The sequence below is a fragment of the Penicillium argentinense genome (genome assembly GCF_028826775.1).
Source record: "Penicillium argentinense strain IBT 30761 chromosome Unknown utg000004l_segment0_segment0, whole genome shotgun sequence".
NCBI classification, from domain to species: domain Eukaryota; kingdom Fungi; phylum Ascomycota; class Eurotiomycetes; order Eurotiales; family Aspergillaceae; genus Penicillium; species Penicillium argentinense.
In genome coordinates this window covers 1,094,881-1,113,608 of record NW_026622663.1, presented here as the reverse complement: position 1 = coordinate 1,113,608, position 18,728 = coordinate 1,094,881, and the positions used below count along the sequence as shown (strand labels likewise).

At 54.2% G+C, this 18,728-nt stretch overlaps 6 protein-coding genes across 6 annotated transcripts; 2 read left to right on the top strand and 4 right to left on the bottom strand.

Moving 5' to 3' along the window:
- Positions 1-284: 284 nt before the first annotated feature.
- N7532_003361 (glutamate dehydrogenase (NAD(+))) lies at positions 285-3,734 on the bottom strand (the record flags this gene model as incomplete). The annotated part of the gene is made up of 4 exons (XM_056615855.1): positions 285-318; positions 371-471; positions 532-3,365; positions 3,425-3,734. 4 exons carry the CDS (start codon positions 3,732-3,734, stop codon positions 285-287), a joined length of 3,279 nt encoding a protein of 1,092 aa, XP_056476212.1.
- A 4,330-nt stretch (positions 3,735-8,064) lies between these two features.
- N7532_003360 (uncharacterized protein) lies at positions 8,065-8,313 on the top strand (the record flags this gene model as incomplete). The annotated part of the gene is made up of 1 exon (XM_056615854.1): positions 8,065-8,313. The coding sequence occupies one exon, from the start codon at positions 8,065-8,067 to the stop codon at positions 8,311-8,313; it is 249 nt and encodes an 82-aa protein (XP_056476211.1).
- Positions 8,314-9,764: 1,451 nt separating this feature from the next.
- Positions 9,765-10,663, bottom strand: N7532_003359 (TFIIIC subunit 6 family protein; the record flags this gene model as incomplete). The annotated part of the gene is made up of 2 exons (XM_056615853.1): positions 9,765-10,529; positions 10,592-10,663. 2 exons carry the CDS (start codon positions 10,661-10,663, stop codon positions 9,765-9,767), a joined length of 837 nt encoding a protein of 278 aa, XP_056476210.1.
- Positions 10,664-11,600: 937 nt separating this feature from the next.
- N7532_003358 (uncharacterized protein) lies at positions 11,601-13,232 on the top strand (the record flags this gene model as incomplete). The annotated part of the gene is made up of 2 exons (XM_056615852.1): positions 11,601-12,734; positions 12,795-13,232. The coding sequence occupies 2 exons, from the start codon at positions 11,601-11,603 to the stop codon at positions 13,230-13,232; spliced, it is 1,572 nt and encodes a 523-aa protein (XP_056476209.1).
- Positions 13,233-14,038: 806 nt separating this feature from the next.
- N7532_003357 (WD40 repeat domain-containing protein) lies at positions 14,039-16,107 on the bottom strand (the record flags this gene model as incomplete). Its single annotated transcript, XM_056615851.1, has 4 exons — positions 14,039-14,190; positions 14,250-15,102; positions 15,173-15,679; positions 15,763-16,107. The coding sequence occupies 4 exons, from the start codon at positions 16,105-16,107 to the stop codon at positions 14,039-14,041; spliced, it is 1,857 nt and encodes a 618-aa protein (XP_056476208.1).
- A 647-nt stretch (positions 16,108-16,754) lies between these two features.
- N7532_003356 (STIMATE family protein) lies at positions 16,755-17,923 on the bottom strand (the record flags this gene model as incomplete). Its single annotated transcript, XM_056615850.1, has 2 exons — positions 16,755-17,417; positions 17,477-17,923. 2 exons carry the CDS (start codon positions 17,921-17,923, stop codon positions 16,755-16,757), a joined length of 1,110 nt encoding a protein of 369 aa, XP_056476207.1.
- Positions 17,924-18,728: the final 805 nt, after the last annotated feature.

Here is an 18,728-nt window from a genome sequence, read left to right as displayed (position 1 = left end):
CGCCAATCCAACCAAATCAAATCGAAAGCTCTACCAGAAAGCCAATGCCATTGAAACAAAAACTTTTCCTAAGCCATACATTCGTCAAGCGAACCAGAATCAAACCCTGAGAATAACAGGGACGAGCATCTGATTCTTATTAATTTATACCATTTACCATTTAAGGCATTCCCTTTTCGTGACGGGCATATGAAGATTGAAACAAATCGAGTCGACCTCAAAACAGTCGACGGATGAACATGTGATATCGGAATCATACAACAGAACAAGAAGTCTAGTTTGCTCTAAGACTGGATCTTGGCCAGGCGCTTGCTCATGCTGTGACATTGTTAGAATTGGGTCTGCAGAATAAGGGGAAGGGGGAGCGTACAAGTCAAAGAAGGAGAATTGGCTGGGGTTGTTGCCGTATTCGTACACGAAGCGGCTAGCCAGGTGAGAGCCGAAGATGGCGCGGACGTAACTCTCGGGAACCTAGGGAAATCAAAGTTAGTTACCTGATTTTTTGCTGCATGGAAAAAGTAAAGAACATACCCGCTCCAGAATAGTATCCAGACCAATCTTATCTAGGAGCAGACGAGGTAGAGCGTCGCTCAGAACAGATCTCCTCAGAGCCAGGTTGTTCCACAGCTCAGTCTGCTGCAGCTCCTCGTCAAGTTTAGTGATCGCGACACTGAGGCGGTCAGATAGGACACTGCGCAGGACACCAGTCTGCTCGTGTTCACGCCAGATAGCCTCAAACTCGAGAGTGGCGTTCTCCTTGATGATCTCCTGGACCTGCTTCACGTAGGCCTTGTAGAACTCAGGCACGGTGCCATCCTCGCCGACACACATGTTGGCGACGAAGCTCTGGTCATCGAAGGAGAGAGAGGCCAGGACTTCCAAGGAGGAAGAGGTGACACCACCCTTGTTAGCGGAGGCATCCTTGAAGAGAATGCAGCCGGCCTTCTCAAGACGGAGCTTGGAGTCTTGGGTGATGAACAGGTTGGCACCCTCGACGATGTAAGGGACGATGCACTTGTTGCCGACGATAAGCTTGCCGACGGTGGAGAGATCGATAGACTCGGGACGACCACCGCAGGGGACGAAGACGTCGAACTTCTCAGTGTGGCGGAGGTGGAAGGTGTTACGGAAGATCATTCCGTTGGCAACAACCTCACCGCTGGGCAGCTTGACGTTTTTCTCGTCAACGAGAACACGGTAACCCTCAGGCGAGAGCTTGGTCAGGTCGAACTCGGAGATCATGGCGCGCTTCTTAGCGAGGCGGATCAACTCCTCGTGGTTCAGACCCTGCGGGTCGACGATGACACCAGAGCCATCGACGATACCGGCGTACTTCTCGTTCGCGAGCAGGATCTCGTTGGAGCCCAGATCACCGTCCGGACCACCGGTCTGCAGCTTGTGCATGGTGGACGGGTCGATGCCGAGCTTGCGGTAGATACCCAGGACATACTGGCGGACCGAGAGGGTGGTCATACCGTAGGTATCGTGGGGGATACCGCCGAGCTTGGGGCTCTTACCGGTGAAGAAGGACTTCCACCAGGGGGCGCCACGGCTACGAGCGTGCTCGGTAGCCCAGTCGACCAGCTCAGCGGTGTTCTCGTCAGGGCCCATGAAGAGAATTTCGTCCTTGCCGTGCAAATCAACGATGGGGTCCTTGATACCGGGGCTAACGGGAGGAAGGAGCAGATCCATGATACTGTCGATGTACTTCTCGAAGGCGACCCGCGCCTTGTCCTGGTGGTCGACATCGAGAAGAATGACACCCTTGGCACCGCCTTCAGGGATATCCTTGTTCTTGCGCTGCTGGGTATTGGCCAGGTTGTAGTTTTCGTCGAAGAGCGAGCGGGAGTTGATGCTGTAGGCCTCCTTGTTGCGACTCTTGACGATACGGATACCACCACGGGCAATGTCGCGGAAACGCAGGTGGAAACCGCGGAATTCCGAGGCGATGACCAAGAACATACCGTACAGAGGCTGCGGGTATTCGTGCTCCGGCAAGAAGTCCGGCTTCAAGCGGAAGCTCAGAGCGACCTTGGTCGGGGTGAAGAAGTTGGTCTTGAGGATAGAAGCGTTGAAGACGCGGAAGGAGGTCATGACCATCTCGTCGTGCTCGTTGGCTGCTGAGCTGCGAATCAGCTGCTTCAGCTTGTTGCTGTCAAGAACCTCGTCGACCTGGAGACGCAGGTAGGAGAGAGTGGGCAGGAAGTCATCGCCGGTGGGACCTTGGGTCTGGACGTAGTGGGTGTTGGCGAAGTCCAGGTAGAGCTTGTGGATGAGCTCGGGGTAGCGGTTGATGATCTCAAAGATGTAGTCGGCCGTGAAGGTTTCAGTACGAAGACGCTTCTTGATCTTCGACAGCAGCTCCGCGTGCACGCTGTTGTTGGAGTCCAACAGGGCAGACAGAGAAGTGTATTCCGAGCCCAGACGGTTCAGGAACTGTTGCACGAACACCCATGCGGAGTGAGCGTAAATAGTCTCCTGCAGACTGAGACGACCCGTGGCAAAGTGGCCCTGGAAACGGTTCTGCGGGATGCAGTACAGCAGGGAGATCTCCTTCATGATCTGGTGAATGGCGGCCTCAATGGGCGGGTACTTGGCCGAGATCTCGGGGGAGTCTGAGGGGCGCAGGTAGAGGGAGATGACGGTGATTCCGTTGGAGAAGTGCTCGAGGTACTTGCGCGAACTGGTCAGGCGGTAGTAGTGGTACAGATCCGACAGAGCGCTGAACAGGCCCATGGCGGAGCCCTGACGGTAGGCAATGACAACCCGCTTCTCGCGGCTGCCCTCGATCTCGAACATCTCGATGACGGGACCAGTCCGGCTGACCGCCGTGGAGATGATCTCCTGGTAGACGGCCTTGGTGTTGGGGGTGGCCTTCTGCAGGAAGCGCTTCTCACCGATGATATCGATGTTGGTCTCGTTGGGAGACGGGTTGGGGTTGGCGAACTGACACTTGTACACGAAGTAGCAGCGCAGTTGCTGGCCATTGTCACCGGGGAGGGTGGTGGGCGAGCGGAAGGTCTCGACACGGTAGCTGTTGGCACCCTTGGAGGCATTGATGTACTTCTCATCGATACGCTGCTCGTAGCGGGGGCCGTCCATAGAGGCGACACCGGGCTTGCTGGTATCGATGTAGACGGCGTGGTCCTCGGCCTCCTTATCGAGGCGAATCTCCAGCTGCTTGTCATCGCGCGCATAGGCAGCAACCTTGGCGGCGTAGAGCGAGAGAATATGGGTGACGATGGCGTCCACGGACTCGGTCTGGAAGTAGGTGTCGTCGATGCCGAGCATGTTATAGAACCAGGTGGTCTCGGACTCGATGAAATCGGCGGGGAAGAAGCCCTTCTCTTCCAATTGGTCCATCACTGCGCGTAGAAATGTCAGCACTGTTTTTATAGGGCATGGGAGTCAGTTGGGGACTCACCCTGCTCCATTTGCTTCTTCTTGCCCTCAAAAGTGGCCGCAATGTAGCCGGGGTCCTCCTCAGAGAGGACCCGGTGCGGGGACGGGGTGCCCGGAATGCCCAGGTGGGTGGGCTGCGGCGAGGGTTGCCGCGAGCTGGGCCCCACGACATGATCGAGGTGCTTGTTGTGAGGATAGCGCTGGAAGCCAATGGGGGTGCCGGTGCCGGAGCTCCCGTCCTGGCTGCTGAACAGCTTCGGCGCGGGGCGGGTGGGCAGCAAGGTGCCATTGGAGACCTCCGATTGAGGAGTGGAGGGCAAAGGGGACGACATGATGTGTCTAGTTGGGAATTGAGGGAGGTAAAGAAAGACGCTAGGAAGAAAACTCCAAGGTTAGCACGGAGCTCCCAGCTTGCGGTAGAAGTACAAGGTGCCAAGCAGTCAATCCACCAGGATCCGGAATGCACATGGACCAGCTGATAAGGCGGGCTTCCAAGAATGTCGCAGTGAGTGCTTATCGCAGAGCGCTGCCTGAAATGTCACACGAGGGATGAGAGGTGAAGCTGGCCCAAGCCAATCCGGTCCGGCGGACGCGATGATATCATGCAGCGGACCCGCAAAAGGAGGGGCAAGTACTGCAATGAAGTACTTGTAGAACAAGAAGCGAACTCACCAGCGCCATGGACTATCCCGAGCAGATGGGATCTCAAGATACTCTTTTTCAGGTGGTACCGACGAAAAATCCGGGGAATCGGCGTGGTTAAATACACGCGCGCGCCCTGGAACCTGTCTTGGCCGATGCTAGGCGCAGGCCACGAGCCGTCGGTCTCGAAGCCCTTGATGCGCGACTCCACCAACGCTCATTCCTCGCTGTGACTAAGAGCCGGCGATGGGGAGGGCGCTGATTGGCAGACATCGCCCCTCTTTCCGAGGATAAGACCGAGAGGAAAATCCCGCTGCGTCATGCGGGCCGAAAATAGTCAAGAATTGCCTCAGTGCCTCAGCCACGATTAGGTACACCCTGTACACTGTATACTGGTCTACCGTGGCTGTCTGTGGAACAGACACTGGCAGAATGGGGCCCTTTACTGCCAGTACTACGACGCTGATAACAGTGGCAACTGAGCCACGGCTAACGCAGTGAACAATTAAAAATACCAGAGACATCCCGTGACTCCCGGACAAAGCACCGCCTGGTCACCTGCCCCGACGAGCGCAATGAGGTGATCGTGTCGAAGCCGGTGGAATGCGATGTGTCAAGGCTCCCCATCTAGAACCCCAGCGCACCCCATAAATGCCTCAAAATCCGGGTTTGCCAGCCCCAGCCCTACCACGTTGGTCATGTATCCGGGGGATTTTCGCCATTGGCGGTGATCTGGGACCATTGGGGACCACTGGGGACGAGTCCTGGGGTCCGACGAGAGTTATCGAGGGGTAATAGCCAAGGCTATTACCAGCAGGAAACCCAGCACACCCAGGAAAAATTTTGCCCGGCCCGGTGCCCACCTCCAACCGGAGGGGCGTGACCTCCGGACGGTACCTGGATCGTCGGGGGTGTTGCGGGGTAGCGGCCCCTCATTGAAATCTCTGCACATCCACCGCCATCGTGGTGATGGATGCAGCGGTGTTTGGATGGTTTGGCTTTGGAAGGTCTGGAGTCGGCGGGGCGGTTTACGTGATGGCGGTGGTCCCTCCCAGGCTTCCCAAATTGCTCGGCGACGTTGCGATTGGAAGACACTTCCGATCTGGCGGTGGACCGCCGATGATGAGATAATGCTGGAGCAAAGGATATTCCGACCCGATGGAACACTCCGTTGGGGGATGGGGTTGGTCTGCCAGTCAGCCACTCACGGCTGCCAGAGATCTCGTGGCCCTGTCACAATGGCTCATTGGATTCGCTCATCGCACGTCAGACGCTGCCTGCATCTCGTGGATCTCGTGGATGTGCCGCATCACTAGCACTGGCATTGATGGCATCGGGGAGCGGACCGACATCGACCGGCGGATTTCCCGTTGCCAACAGGTCCAGCTCGTGTCGTGCTCGAACGTGATACGGGAGACTACCATGAGGCGTGAAGATGCGAGAGCCTGGAGGAGACGTGGCCTGTTTCGGGAAAGTGCTCGGCTGACAGTCTCGACCCCTACAATAAACAATGAGGCAGGAAACACGAGCTCGCCATGTTCCAAAGGTCATCGACGCGCAGTAGTGCAGAGAGATATGGCGAACGGGAGTCGAGCCGAGCCAAGAGATACACTACGTCCCTCCATCCCTATCTCGCGGCGATCAGATCTCAGATAGTACGGCGTCCTCCGCACAGGGGCGCCATGGCTCAGCCTACGGATATCCCTGCGGCGAGCCCTCTAGAGCACAGACAGAAGAGAAAACTCGCTTAGGTCGCAGAGTAGAGTTGTATGCCCAACATAACCAGGATCGAGCCCGGAATGCCGGGGGCAAACAGAGCAGCAAACATGGTGCCTAAGGGATGGACCAGGAAAACGGTATCTAGGGCGGCATCGCAATCAACTGCCACGGATGGGCGAGCTTATCTCGCCGCCTGAAGCGAGGAAATAATGCGATCGGGGTTAAGTCGACGTGGCGTAGGAGGTACTGTTGCCAGTGAGTACCTGGCCCAGACACTCCTCAGGTACTCGCTACATCGCTATCTCAACGAGCCGAGACCACCGTGGCAACCGCGCGCACAGTTCACGGGTGCGTTGTACCTGACCAGACCGGATCTGGCTGCAGATGAGTTGTTCTGCAGAACAGGTCACCTCGTTTATTTCTTGCGTGGAGGCGGAGTGATTTGGATTTCTGTTATTTGTGCAGAGTAGATCATTTCCCGGGGTACGCCTACGCCGTAGATCTCCCTGGCAGCGGCAGGTATCATTGTATGGTGTATGATGTACGGTGTACAGTCTAGGAATGTCAAGCCCAAACCGAGAGCAAGACCGACAGATCCAGACCCGTCAGATGGCGATCGAGCAGATCCCGCCCTCCACAGACCGAAATAGAAACCTGAATGATCGAGGGGACGTTTCGGGGAGGAAAATTTGACGGAGACCCGAGAGCCAGGAAATCCGGAGGGCTGGTATGGGGGAGGCATGTTATCCCTTCATCCCCAGACCCAATGCACCGGAGTCAGCGTCTCGAACCAGGCAGGACCAGAAAATACCCCAAGGAAGGGGAGTGCAGGCAGACTATGTGATACCCCTTTCGCTTGGCAGGGACGGGGATCGCTGGCGAATGAGACCGTTGTGACAGGCACAAAGAAAGGGAAGAAACGGTGGACTTGCTCGTTCGGGCAAAACGAAGATCCCCCGTGAATATATTGGATGGAAGGAGGAAGATGGAGTGTTGATCGACGAAGCCACGGCTAAAACATGAATCGGACAGCCACCGCCATTCCCCCATCCCCAGTTACCCCGGGCCAATGCAATAATTAGGCGGTGGTGGGTTTCGCCCCTGGCGTGGTCCACTATGAGTTGTATCGAGTGAGGATTTGTGCCCATGCCCCCCTTTCAGTATCGTCTATACAGTTTGTACTATACTAGGGGAAGCCGGTATAGGCCTAAGCTAAGGGGTAGTAGAGGGCACCGGAGAATCTCCGGCAACGTTGCCCGACAGTCTGGTCGTCGGGCCGTAACCACCTACCTAATGTGATGGGGCGGTATCCAAGAGGATCCTACTCTACATACTAGTATAGTAGTATACTCAGTAAAGGTAACTCCTGATCGCCGCAGAACCTTGGTTCTGATTTCTCCGGGATCATCGAAGGGCTCTAGAAGGAAGTTTACCCAAAACGGGGCGACCAAAAATGGGCGGATCCAATAGCCGTACTGCGCGGAAGCAGAACGGACTCCCGGGCCAGTAGTGAGTGCGACCAGCCGGGCAGTAGTACGACGCTGGCGAGGGTCTGGAAGTACGGAGAAGTGCTGATCCAGCTTTCCCCACACAACCTTGACGCGTCCCGGGAGTCCACCCGCACTTCCGGAATGCCCAGCACCGGCGTGCCCCTGTAATCGGTCAGAGTACTGGGTACTCGCCGTCCTTCCCCAGGTATGTACCGCCCTGAGGAGGTACCAGTGCCAATACTAGGAGAACTAGGGTATTTTCCGATTATTACAGAACCAGTATATCTACGAGCTCCTCGCGCCCCTTAATCGTTTACTTCAATTCACTTTCTTCACCCCATACTACCCCCATACTACTTAAGGGCGGTCTACCTAAGGGTACACACCAAACACACACACCAAGAATATTCCACCAGATCATCTGCAACTCATTTTCGTAACACTATTGCCCATCGGAAAGACTCGCACCCTTCTCCATGTGAGTCTCGACCCCGGAAGCACCCATCCCCGTTACATCATCCAGCTGAGCTCCGATCCGCCGAAGCAGTGCCTCGGGCACTTTCGGAAGATCGCAAGCATTCACTCCAGACCCAAGCTAACGTCAAAATCGCCAACAGCTCCGAGCTTGCTAGTTACAGCCGCGAGATCGATCCGATCTACATTCACTTGAACGCCGTGCCGAGGTCTTTTTTCCCAAGCCTGTCATACAAAACCAGCTCAGCTGCACTTCTCAACTCCCCAACAAACAACTCTACAATCATCCTCTCAAACCACACAGCACACCTCCCAACTCAAACCCTCAACAATTAAAATGGCTGCTATCACCAACACCAAGCCCAGCCTCCCCCCGAACACGGGCAAGTCCCTTGGAAACTTCGAACAGGACATCTCCCGCGCTATCATGGGCTCGTACACCTCGCACCCCAAGCCAGCCAAGCTCTTCGAGACCATGCCGCCCGCCCCGCCTCCCTCGCCCGTCTCCTTTGCCATCGACAGCTACAGCAATGGCAAGACGATGACATCCAAGCACGAGAAGATTTCGGGTCTGTGTCTGGAGTAATTCACTTCTATCACACTCGGCCCTCCACTCTCTAATACCTTCATTCTTTTATCACCGTCAACTTTAACATCGACTACCATAATACGTGCATGCAAGCAACACAGCAAGGCACGATGATTCGAATCCGTTCTAGCGAGCATGGCGTGGTTTCTACTTTCTTTTCTGGGCATAATTCCAGCCTGATCGCCCTTTCTTTCTTTTGCTTTCTGTTCGGGACTCAACTCATAGCGGGATTTACGGGATGCGACCGGTGGATTTGGGTACATAAAAAGTCTGGGGTTTAGGTGTTTAGGGAATTCTTGATAATTTTTTTTCACTATCTTTATTATTAACTATCACTATCAATGGTATTATTTCAAATACATTCGTATACCCTTCTTCAAGGAGTTGGTGATTACTGAAGGTGTAGAATGGTGGCATGATTGTTGAATTGAGTAGTAGAGTATATGAGGCTAGTGACAAAAGTACTACCCTATCCTCTCCCCGACGCAAGGTCAAGTTGATCGCGTGCTTGATGTGCAAAAAAATTACATCAACTCCATGTACACGGTACACCACTCCCAACACATGCAGTGGCAGTGGCAATGCAGCAGGACAGAAGCAGTGTTTGACCCCTTCCTAACCGGTCTACTGGGACAAAAGAAGGGCTAGATCGACCGCATGTGCCTACCCGTCGACCACATCGACGTCACAACCCGGGGAAGATAGGGTTGCACAAGCGTCTTGGTTGAGTAGCTAGAAGCGGGAAGAACACACGGGTTGTTGGATATCGGTTGCACATTGGTTGGATGCGCAGGCCGTCTTTTGAGTCAACTCGAGTCCATCCCTGATGGGTGCGGCAGCGATGGTCATTCCAGCTTGTTTTTTGGGGGCGGAGTGGGAGGGCTTCCTGGAGCTGTGACGTTACCAACACGCCAGAACGATGAATTTTTAACTTAAAATTCAAATCTTGGCCCAAGTTCAGGTCTTCGCATGTGCGATGTGATCGGTCAAATGACTGGACAAGTCTTTGTCCGAGTCGCGGTGGGGCGGACTCCGTGTTTCCGACGCTCATGCTGTGCCGATGGGCCTGGGTTAACCGGTCTTACCGGAGGACCTCTGGTCAGGCTGGGGCATAACGAGTCAAATCGTGGATTTCTTGCATAATATGCGATGTGTTATATGCGTTATGCAGGGTCCAGCGATTCGAATGGTATACCCTAGGGTACGGACATGGTCCTCGGCACAAAGGCACGTGACTCGAAGGCAATGAAATCATAAGAAGCCGAATATCCGTGGATATACGGCAACGGGGAGAGCCCGGGGGCCGGATATACAGCTAATTGTAGTCAATCAACAGCCTCCAGGTCCAAACTATGCTTCCGTAGAAACAGAAGCATCCCCATGATCGACATAGCCGGATCCAAAAGTTCGACCGTCATGTCCCACTTCAACGGCCAGTTCAAGACAGATCACGAATACATCTGTTCTGACGGGTCCTCATCGCAATATGCGCGGAAAAGTTCCTCCAACTGCGCCAGAGCATCCGGGTTACCGTGCGCCGCCAGCTCATTAAGCCGACGAATTTCAGCAACCTGTGCCTCTGTCCGCGCCCACGCCGCCAGCCGCCGAGCAACATTCACATTGCGCTGGTGACTGAACGTCGTCCTGACCGTATCCGTCTCCCCCTTAGCTTGCTTCAGCTCCTGCAACTTGCGAATAAACTGCGCCTGATTCGACAGGTTCGTCGGACGACCGGGCACACTGGAGGGGCCTGTAGTCTGCATTGACGAAGGCACGGATCCATCGTGAACGAATCCGGGAGCCCCCGAAGCTGTGATGCGCGTTTTGCGGCCGAGCAGCTTAACGCTGTTGGCGGCGAGGAGCTCGAATGCCGGGCCCTGGACGAGGGGCGTGGGACAGGCAGGGTCCTTGTCAGGGTCGGTGTCTGGGTGGGAGAAGAGGAGTTCGGTGCCGATCTGATCGGCCCAAGAGCAACTGAACATCTGGTTGAGGTAGGATACGATCGGGTTGCACGTGTGGAGGCCGAGTATTTGGATTCGCTCGCGGCCGACAGAGTTGGTTTCTGCGCTTTCGAGCGGGGTGAAGGCGTCCAGGTCGGGGTCGTCGCCTGCATCGTTTTGGGGAGCCTGATCTTTGTCCTGCGCACCCTGGCGCTGGCGTGGAGGGCGGACGGGACCGTGGTAGGAGGTGAGGTCGAGGTTTAGATAGAACGACTGGAGGTGGTTAGTTGCGTCTCGTGTAGGTGAGGGAAATCATAGGCTAGGCAGGTTCTCACCTCTGTTTCGGTGGGGTCATATTCATACTCCCACTCGTCGTCTGAGTCATCTATAGCCGCCGCCGTGGCCATCGCGTCTGATCTCAATTGCACTTGCAGCTGACAAGGGCGAAAGTGTAGTGCATTCGCATTCAGTTTGGGTCCACCGGCGACAGGCTTGGCGCCGATAAGATGGATGAGTCAGCCCGGCGGTGAACGGAATGCGATGAAGTGGCAAATGATCCCTTAAAACCCTGGAAAGTTTGTTTGTTGATGAGGCGAAAGAGTGATCGAGGGATGCCCTGACCCAGAGATGATAGGGAATTATCAGGGCAATACAGCCAAGGAGAATTTCCGAGTTGAGACAACCCTCCCGTGTCTTGCCCATGTATGCAGAAGTTCTGTATGTACTACTGTACTGTAGAATTGTAGACCCTGTGTGGGCTTATTGCGTGCTTGGATTCTCCCCCTCATTGATCGGTCTCAGCCTTACGCCCCAGAGCCCGTCAAAAGTCAGCACCATCATGTGTTCGTAAGTATCCGACCCTTCCGCTGCATCCTCAGCCTTAGTCTGCTATCTGCGTGGCGATCGCACTCCGGCTGAGCAATCTGCATTTCCGCACGTTCCCGGACGCCCACGCTGACTTGGTCGAGATCCGTCCATTTTGCCTTTTCGACTGACTCGGACTAGTCCACGCTTCTTTTCTCTTTTTCCTCACGATTGCTAAAATCAGTGCCGCTAATGCCGCCTTTATAGGCCATTTCCCCCCTTCCCCCTCCAGCGCTGGCCAATTTCTCATTGTTGCTTTTGACTCTCGTTTCATCTCCACCCATCCAACTATACCCAGCGCCGACCCCCACGGCATGCCGCCCTACAGCCTCGCTGCTGCCTGCACACATTGACCCTCTTCACCTGGCCCCGTCGACTTTTTCTCCATCTCCCTGCTAGTGCTGCCATCTAACTCCAGTCCATGACCAACAACTAGGCCGCGGGTCGACACTGGCAGTCCCTGCCGATTCGCGCCAGCAGATGGGTCGAAAGGCGAAGGCCACCATCGTTGCCTTGTCGACCCTGATCGCCTACGTGACCATCAACAGTCTCATCCGCCTTACCCACCCCCGCGCGTTCGTCTGGTACGAAGAAGACAAGGACGAGCGGTCCTGGATCGCCAGCTCCCGCTCGTGGTTCGATCGCAAGAGCTGCCGCTGGCTGGGCATCTGCGGCGCGGCGCATTTCCAAACGGCCCACGACACCTTCGGCCGTCGCAATCCCGCCAAATGGACCGATCCTAAGAGCCCTGATGATCCTGAGTCCGACCCTCAGCCCTGGAAGTCCTACTGGTTTAGCGGCGGGTCGAATCATTCGTGGGATGCTGAAGAGCGGGCTCGGCGGGAGATCCCCGACTATGTCTTCGACTATGCCCCACTCGTCCATCTTTATTCCGGCGAACAATTCTGGCCCGGCGATATAGCAGAGCATCTCTATCATACCACGCCCGAGCTCAATTACGCGCCAATCAAAGCCCAATGGGACCATATGAACCTGAGCAATCTGGACCAGCTCAATCAGTACCAATGGGGTCGTCCCGTCTTTCTGACCAGCAACGATGACCCCCAATCGCGGCCACCGTGGTTGGAGGGAGAGCGGAATATTCCCCAATCCGATAAGAAACTGGTGAAGGAGGAGGCGTGGGCGGATTGGGATGGTCGAGTGGATGGTCCGATCCCTGGCGATACGGCCGAGGACCGCGCGAAATGGGATGATTTGCGTCGCTTTGGCAATCAAGGCGGTGATAAAGCGTTCAGCTGGACGTCACGTACGAATCGCATACTCAGAACCGAATTGCGCAAGCGCTTTGGTGGCCATCCGATCCAGGTGTCTCTGCTGCAGACCTCAGGTAAAAGCCCGGGTGGCCGGAGCGATGCACCCGCCATCCTGGTCGTGATGGACAAGGGGAACGGAGTGGTCGATGCTTTCTGGTTCTTCTTCTACAGCTTCAATCTCGGCAATACCGTCGTCAATGTCCGGTTCGGTAACCACGTTGGCGACTGGGAGCACTGTCTGATGCGCTTCCACAAAGGTCAACCAAAGGCCCTCTTTTTCAGCGCTCACACTGGCGGCGAAGCGTATCGCTATGAGGCGGTTGAGAAAATCGGACAACGAGTAAGCTAGCCCCGTCACTAGACCCACACTCTAGATTCGTTTTAACACAGGCCTTCCCAGCCCGTCATCTACTCCGCCGAGGGAAGTCATGCCATGTATGCCACGGCCGGGGTGCATGAATACATTCTTCCCTGGGGCCTCCTGCATGACGTGACAGATCGGGGTCCGCTCTGGGACCCCTTACAGAATAAGCAAGCCTACACCTACGACTTCGGCAACGATACTCTCCGCGCCTCAACCGTCAATCCCAAGTCTCCGACGGAATGGTTCTTCTTTCGCGGCCACTGGGGCGACAAGTTTTACCCACTCGGTGATTCACGGCAGTATCGCTTCGCTGGACAGTATCACTATGTGAATGGGCCGCTTGGCCCCCGCTTCAAGCATCTCAACCGCCGCAAAGTCTGCCAGGGACCGGACCGGGCCGCCTGCGTGATCAAGGACTGGATTGGAGAGGATCTACGGATTCCCCGATGGACTTCTTCTGGTCCGGGAGAGTGACTCGACTCTCGATACTGCACGGGTCACACACTCTCAATGAATACCACACGATCCCATGACCTACGACTTACGTACTTTTCCCAACGACCAACATTCTACCTTACGATACCCTCTGATACCACGATATACCCCAATCTCATTACCGAATCTACCCACTCCCACTCCACCATTTCGAAGACTCTGATGCATTACGCCGGGAGTTCAAGATCCAATCTCTCACATATACCACTTTGTTTTGACTTATACCCATGATGTTCCTGCATTTCCAGGAGGACAGGATAGACTTGCCCCGCTCGTCGCGTTCCTTCCTATTGCTTTTGCGTTCCCTACTTCTCAACCTCCAACCCCCTAGGTCCTTCCATGACGGACGGACACGGTTTCGGCTTCTGATGCGATGAGATGCTTTGGTGTTTCTGGTGTGGCTTTTTGGATTTTTCTTTTCTGGCGCTGAATACTACTATTACTGGTCATTTCTTCTGAACGGCGTGATTTGCTTTTTTTCTAGAACACAAATTCTCCAAAAAAAAGAGGTAGCAGGTGGCATAAATCTCATACAATCTTTAGACGTTTACGAACCACCTTGAGATGGGATTGTAAGGTATGGCACTTCTATCCGATGTCTACCAGTCTACCAATTCACATGGACGAGTAGGTTTGAATGTTGAATAAAGTACATTCATTGCGGCGGTCTGCCAAACAAGTATATATGCCTAAATACGCCTAACTATACAATGATGCAAAAATTCCTCTAAATTGCACTTGCAACGCAGGACAAATTCGTCATGGCGAGAAACGCAGAGATTAATCTACCCACGGATCTCCCAGAGTCGCACACGACCCTGCTCATTGCCGACGGCCAATTGCTCCGAGTTCGGCGAGATGGCCACGGAGGAAATCCGGCCCAGAGGTGTGTTGGATGTGGGCCAGTTTCTGTAGACGGTGCAGGTGGGGAGGTGGACTAAGTAGACATGTTAGGAAGATTCTGTGAGAAATAAAACTGTGGGTGGGGGGACATACCAAGTCGCAAAGCATCACGCTTCCACCGACTAGCCATAACCAGCATCTGGCCATCTGGAGCAAAAACAAGATGGCTGATGGGAGTAGTAAGTTGATCCAAAGCCCGAACAGGTTCCGGGTTGCGAGGGATACCCGAATGCGCTGCATCCTTGAACTTGGAAGTAGAGGCATTGGCATACGCAGCAGCCCAATCACGACGATCATAAACGTTGACAACACCACTGGACGAACCAATGGCAACCCAACGATCACCACCAAGCTGCGTGCGGCCGGACCTGCCACCAAGACTGAGAACTGTCGTGCCAACAGCACCAGCATCAAGCCAGCGAGCAATTACCCTCCGAGCCTTGCCATCCCACTCCGACACCTCACCATTCTTAGAAGCGACAGTCATTCCCTCACCGTCAGACCACCAAGCGAAATCAGCGACACCGCCGCGCCCGTCGACACGCACCTGTGCGATCCATTGCGCGGTGCCAGAGTCCAGGACGTTGATAAGACCGCCACCTTTGCGGGAGCTACCAATGAAGCCGATGTATCGGCCGCAGGGGGAAATCTTGAAGTCTTCCATGGATTTCTGCTCGTTGGAGGCGCTGTTCACCTTGTCCACTTTGCCGGAATCCAGGTCCCAGATGTGGAAGTAGCGGCGTCGGCCTGAGGCGAAGATTTTGTTGCCGCTTGGTGGGGCGAAGGATGATGTGTGCAGGGGGGTGCGGCGTATGTGCAAGGAGGTTAGGAGGGGGTTTGCGCTTGCTGCTGAAGGGGAGATGTGGTGGAGGAAGAGGGTTGATGCTGGGCCTGAGGAGAGGAGGAGGGGATAGTGGGGGTGGAAAGTGAGGGAGTCGACGGAGGACTGGAGATAGTATGAACATTAGAGACTTTTCTCGTTTTTCATATAGATGCAGTCTGAGGTGAGAACTTACCGGTTGCGTTTTGCCGACATCCTTCAAACGTTGAATATCCAAGACTTCCTGGCGTAACTTGCGCTTGCCGCCTGATCGGGTATTATCATCGATACGAGTAAGATCTGAAGCATTTTGAAGCAGCTTGGCGAGAGGCTGCATGGACAATTGCTCATCCTCATCAGACTCCATTTCGTCTCCACTCTCAGCATCCGAATCGTCCGAATCCATCTTGCGACGTTTAGCCGCAAGCTCCGGGTTGGCCCATTCAGGAGTAGGGTGCATGTGCTGGAACTGTGTGCGCAGTCGTCGAATGTATTCCTTGCCACTGATCACATCTTCGGACTCGGTCGTGCGCAACTTGCGCAGCTTCGCTTTGCTGGCGAGGGAGACGGCGAGTCGTTCGTCGTCGCTATCGTACCACACTGCAGGGGCGGAGTCCTCCTCATCATCTTCGTCGGAAGGCGTCTCTGGTGACGGGACAATATCGGTAGAAACAGGACCACTGCCCGAGTCAAGGAAGAAGAGCTATAATCCCGCAGTTAGCAATTGCGTCAACAAGAACAGAGAATACAGCTGCGATTGCAGCTCAGAAAGTCCATTTCACATACATCCGAATCAGCCATATTATCCAAATCACCCTCATCATCACTCGCAGCCTCATCCCCCTCATCAGCACCTTCGCTTTCGCTATCAGTGTGCAGAGTAAGTTGCATAGCATCAGCACGCTCTTGCTGGCGCTTAACAGCACCCATGAACCCCTCATCGTCACCAAAAAGCATGCTCTCGAGCTTTCTCTCGGCCTCATCCTTCTCCGGGACATCCTCCTCGTCACTAGAGGTCTCGTCGTCCATATCGATATCCTCGTCTGCGGGACGGGAATGCATTGGCGGATTCTCGAGCGGAGACCGAGTGGTCATCCGCTTGGCCTTTGTTTTCAAGCCGGGCTTGGGCATTGTGGCGATCCCTTCTTTTGTCGAACCGTTGGCCAATTGGGAGATCCCGTCGCAGAATTATTTCCTCCGCTAATTCGGCGTCGGGAGCTTGCCTTTGCGGGATCAGAATATTTTTCGCTTTGATTTTTTGCAGCGCGGGCAGATTTGGGCGGTGAGGTGGGCGGTGTAGATAAAATGTGTTAATGCCTGAGGCATGAAGTGGGTGCTGTCATAACTTGTCACATGATCTTTCGCATCTCTTCTGGATTATACATTAAACAAGCTGAAAATGGCATCGTGTCTGCTTGTATGTAATTACTTTGGGTCCTTGGGTAGATCTCGTGAATTTGTAGGTTTCAGCGCGCTTGAAATATCATCTCTGCGCAAGATGCTATTGTACATGAAATTTAAGAATGATGCTAATCAAATATATATCTTCCAACGAGGAGACACATACAATATAGAGGGGTTTATGTATCACATGGAGAGTTATCGTGATGTGGGACACATAGGTGATCCCAAACACTCTAATTTTGAGGAACAGCAAGCGCTGTACTTAATACAGTCTCCAAAACATAAAACCAATAACAAATCGTTACACATTTATGTTCGTAACAGTGATCTCGATACTAATAAAGCCAAGTTCCGAATGCCGTCAGTCTTATCCATCAGTGTTGAGGTCGCGGGGTAGCATCCGAGTCATTTCCATGATCCTTGTGACTACTGCCCGAGCTGGGAGGCTCATATGGTGGAACTGGAGATTGATCCTCCTCCAAGAGATGGCCCTCGGACTCCTGGACAGATATTGTTGTGTCCCTCGGCTGTGACTTTGCAATAGATGACTTCCTTGATGGGGTATCCTCAACGTCCGTGTCGGAATAGTTCTCGTCAATGCCGTCAAGAAGGGCCTCACGTCGCTCGCTATCGGTCGTCGAGTCATCGGTGGTATCATCTGATGTGTAATTATTGTAGGAAAGAGGCTTCTTGATGAAAATGTCGATGATGTAGTACTGAATGGCATTCATGATTACCGGGAAGAGAAGCATGACGAAGGCAATCTGGATGGCGGTGTTTCCTTCCGTCCATTGTAGAGCCCAGTCACCAAGCTTCACGATGAAGGGCAGCAGCTGAATCAGGAAGAAGACGCAAATTTTCATGCTGATAAGTCCGACGAAGTAGATGATAGATTGCTTAAACCACCAAAATGCCCGTGGTGGCTGGCCATAGTTTCCGGACTCGATTGATTCCGGAGGGTTGGCGAGAGGGGTATATGCGGCGAGGAAGTTGAGGAACCGTAGGACGAGGATAAGAATCGGGATACCGAGAGTAGTCTAAATGTTTGGTTAGCGGTCTCATTTAGTAGACGAGACGGGGGCGATATAAAACTCACGTCGATTCCCAGATTCAGCAAGTAAAAGGAGCAAGGGTTGGGCTTGTACTGCGGCCTGATTTCAAGCTGACCAGCCGAGAACATGGACATGACAAGATTGAGAAGATGCAGCATGGCTGAGCCAAAGACCTGCTTCGAGACATCAAATGCCCACACCTTCAGCGGCCGCTGTGGCCGCTCTCGCCATCGCTTATACACGAGTGATAAGAGCGCTAGTGCTCCAAGAGCTAGTTGAACCAGAAGCGAAAATGGACCGAGGAGTTTACACTCTCCATTATCGTTGCCATCCGAGCCTCCCGAGCTCGCGGGTGTTGCGCCATGGTAGTATAGCATGTGGTCGTTCGAAGGCGATCGCGTTGGATCGGAATGCGACGACTGGGAAGCGGCAGCAACGAGAATCGAGGTTGCTCTCGCTGCCACTAAAAGAGGAGCCGCAGCAGCATCCATAGTCGATGAGAGCTGCGATGAAATTGGTCGTCCGAGTTCGAAGTGGATCGGGGTTTGCGGTGTAGTCAGGGAAATCGAGGTGCGACCCGCGCTAGGAATGCCAGTCGCTTCGTGTAAAGCGGGGAAAGCTGGGCGCCACCAAGCTGGTAAAGGGGCGTTTTCAGCACGTCATCGACGTAATAAACAGAGTGCAGCTATCAGAGAGTCAAGGCCAGTCTTCAGGCGATGCAGGTGCCTAGTATCTTAGGAAGGTGAGAGCAGCGTTGCAGCACAGGCTGGAGGCGGTGTCTCCCCCGCAGCGGGATCGACGCGGCTAATCACTGGTTGCCGCCTATCAAGACCAGCTGATGCGTGGCGCAACAGACAGGGAAGTATGCCGACCGCAGGTATTTGCCGATTGGGAGATAAGCGTCTCTGCTGGTAACTCGGCTTGGGGCTGTTGTCACGGCTTGCCAGGGGATGCTGGGCCTCGGAAAGGAGAGGCAATGATACCTGTGGTAATCCCTTGGCTGGACCCGTTTCTCTGCAGGTAAGTGGAGACCAGTCAGCAGTGACGCAGTGTCAGCCTTACCAGACCCTGATCTCGCCGAACTACAGCTGATATCATGATGACCAGCGGGGACGGAGCATTCAGAGAGAAGCATTAAAAATGAACGGAATACGGAGACGGGAAGTAATGGCAGATGAGTTCGTTGAGTGAAGTGCACTCCAGATTGGGTACTGGCCAGATTTGGTAAAAGCATAGACAAAGAAGGGGATAAAGATAGCAAAAACAAGCCCTCGCTGAGCAGTGCTTCGAAGCGAG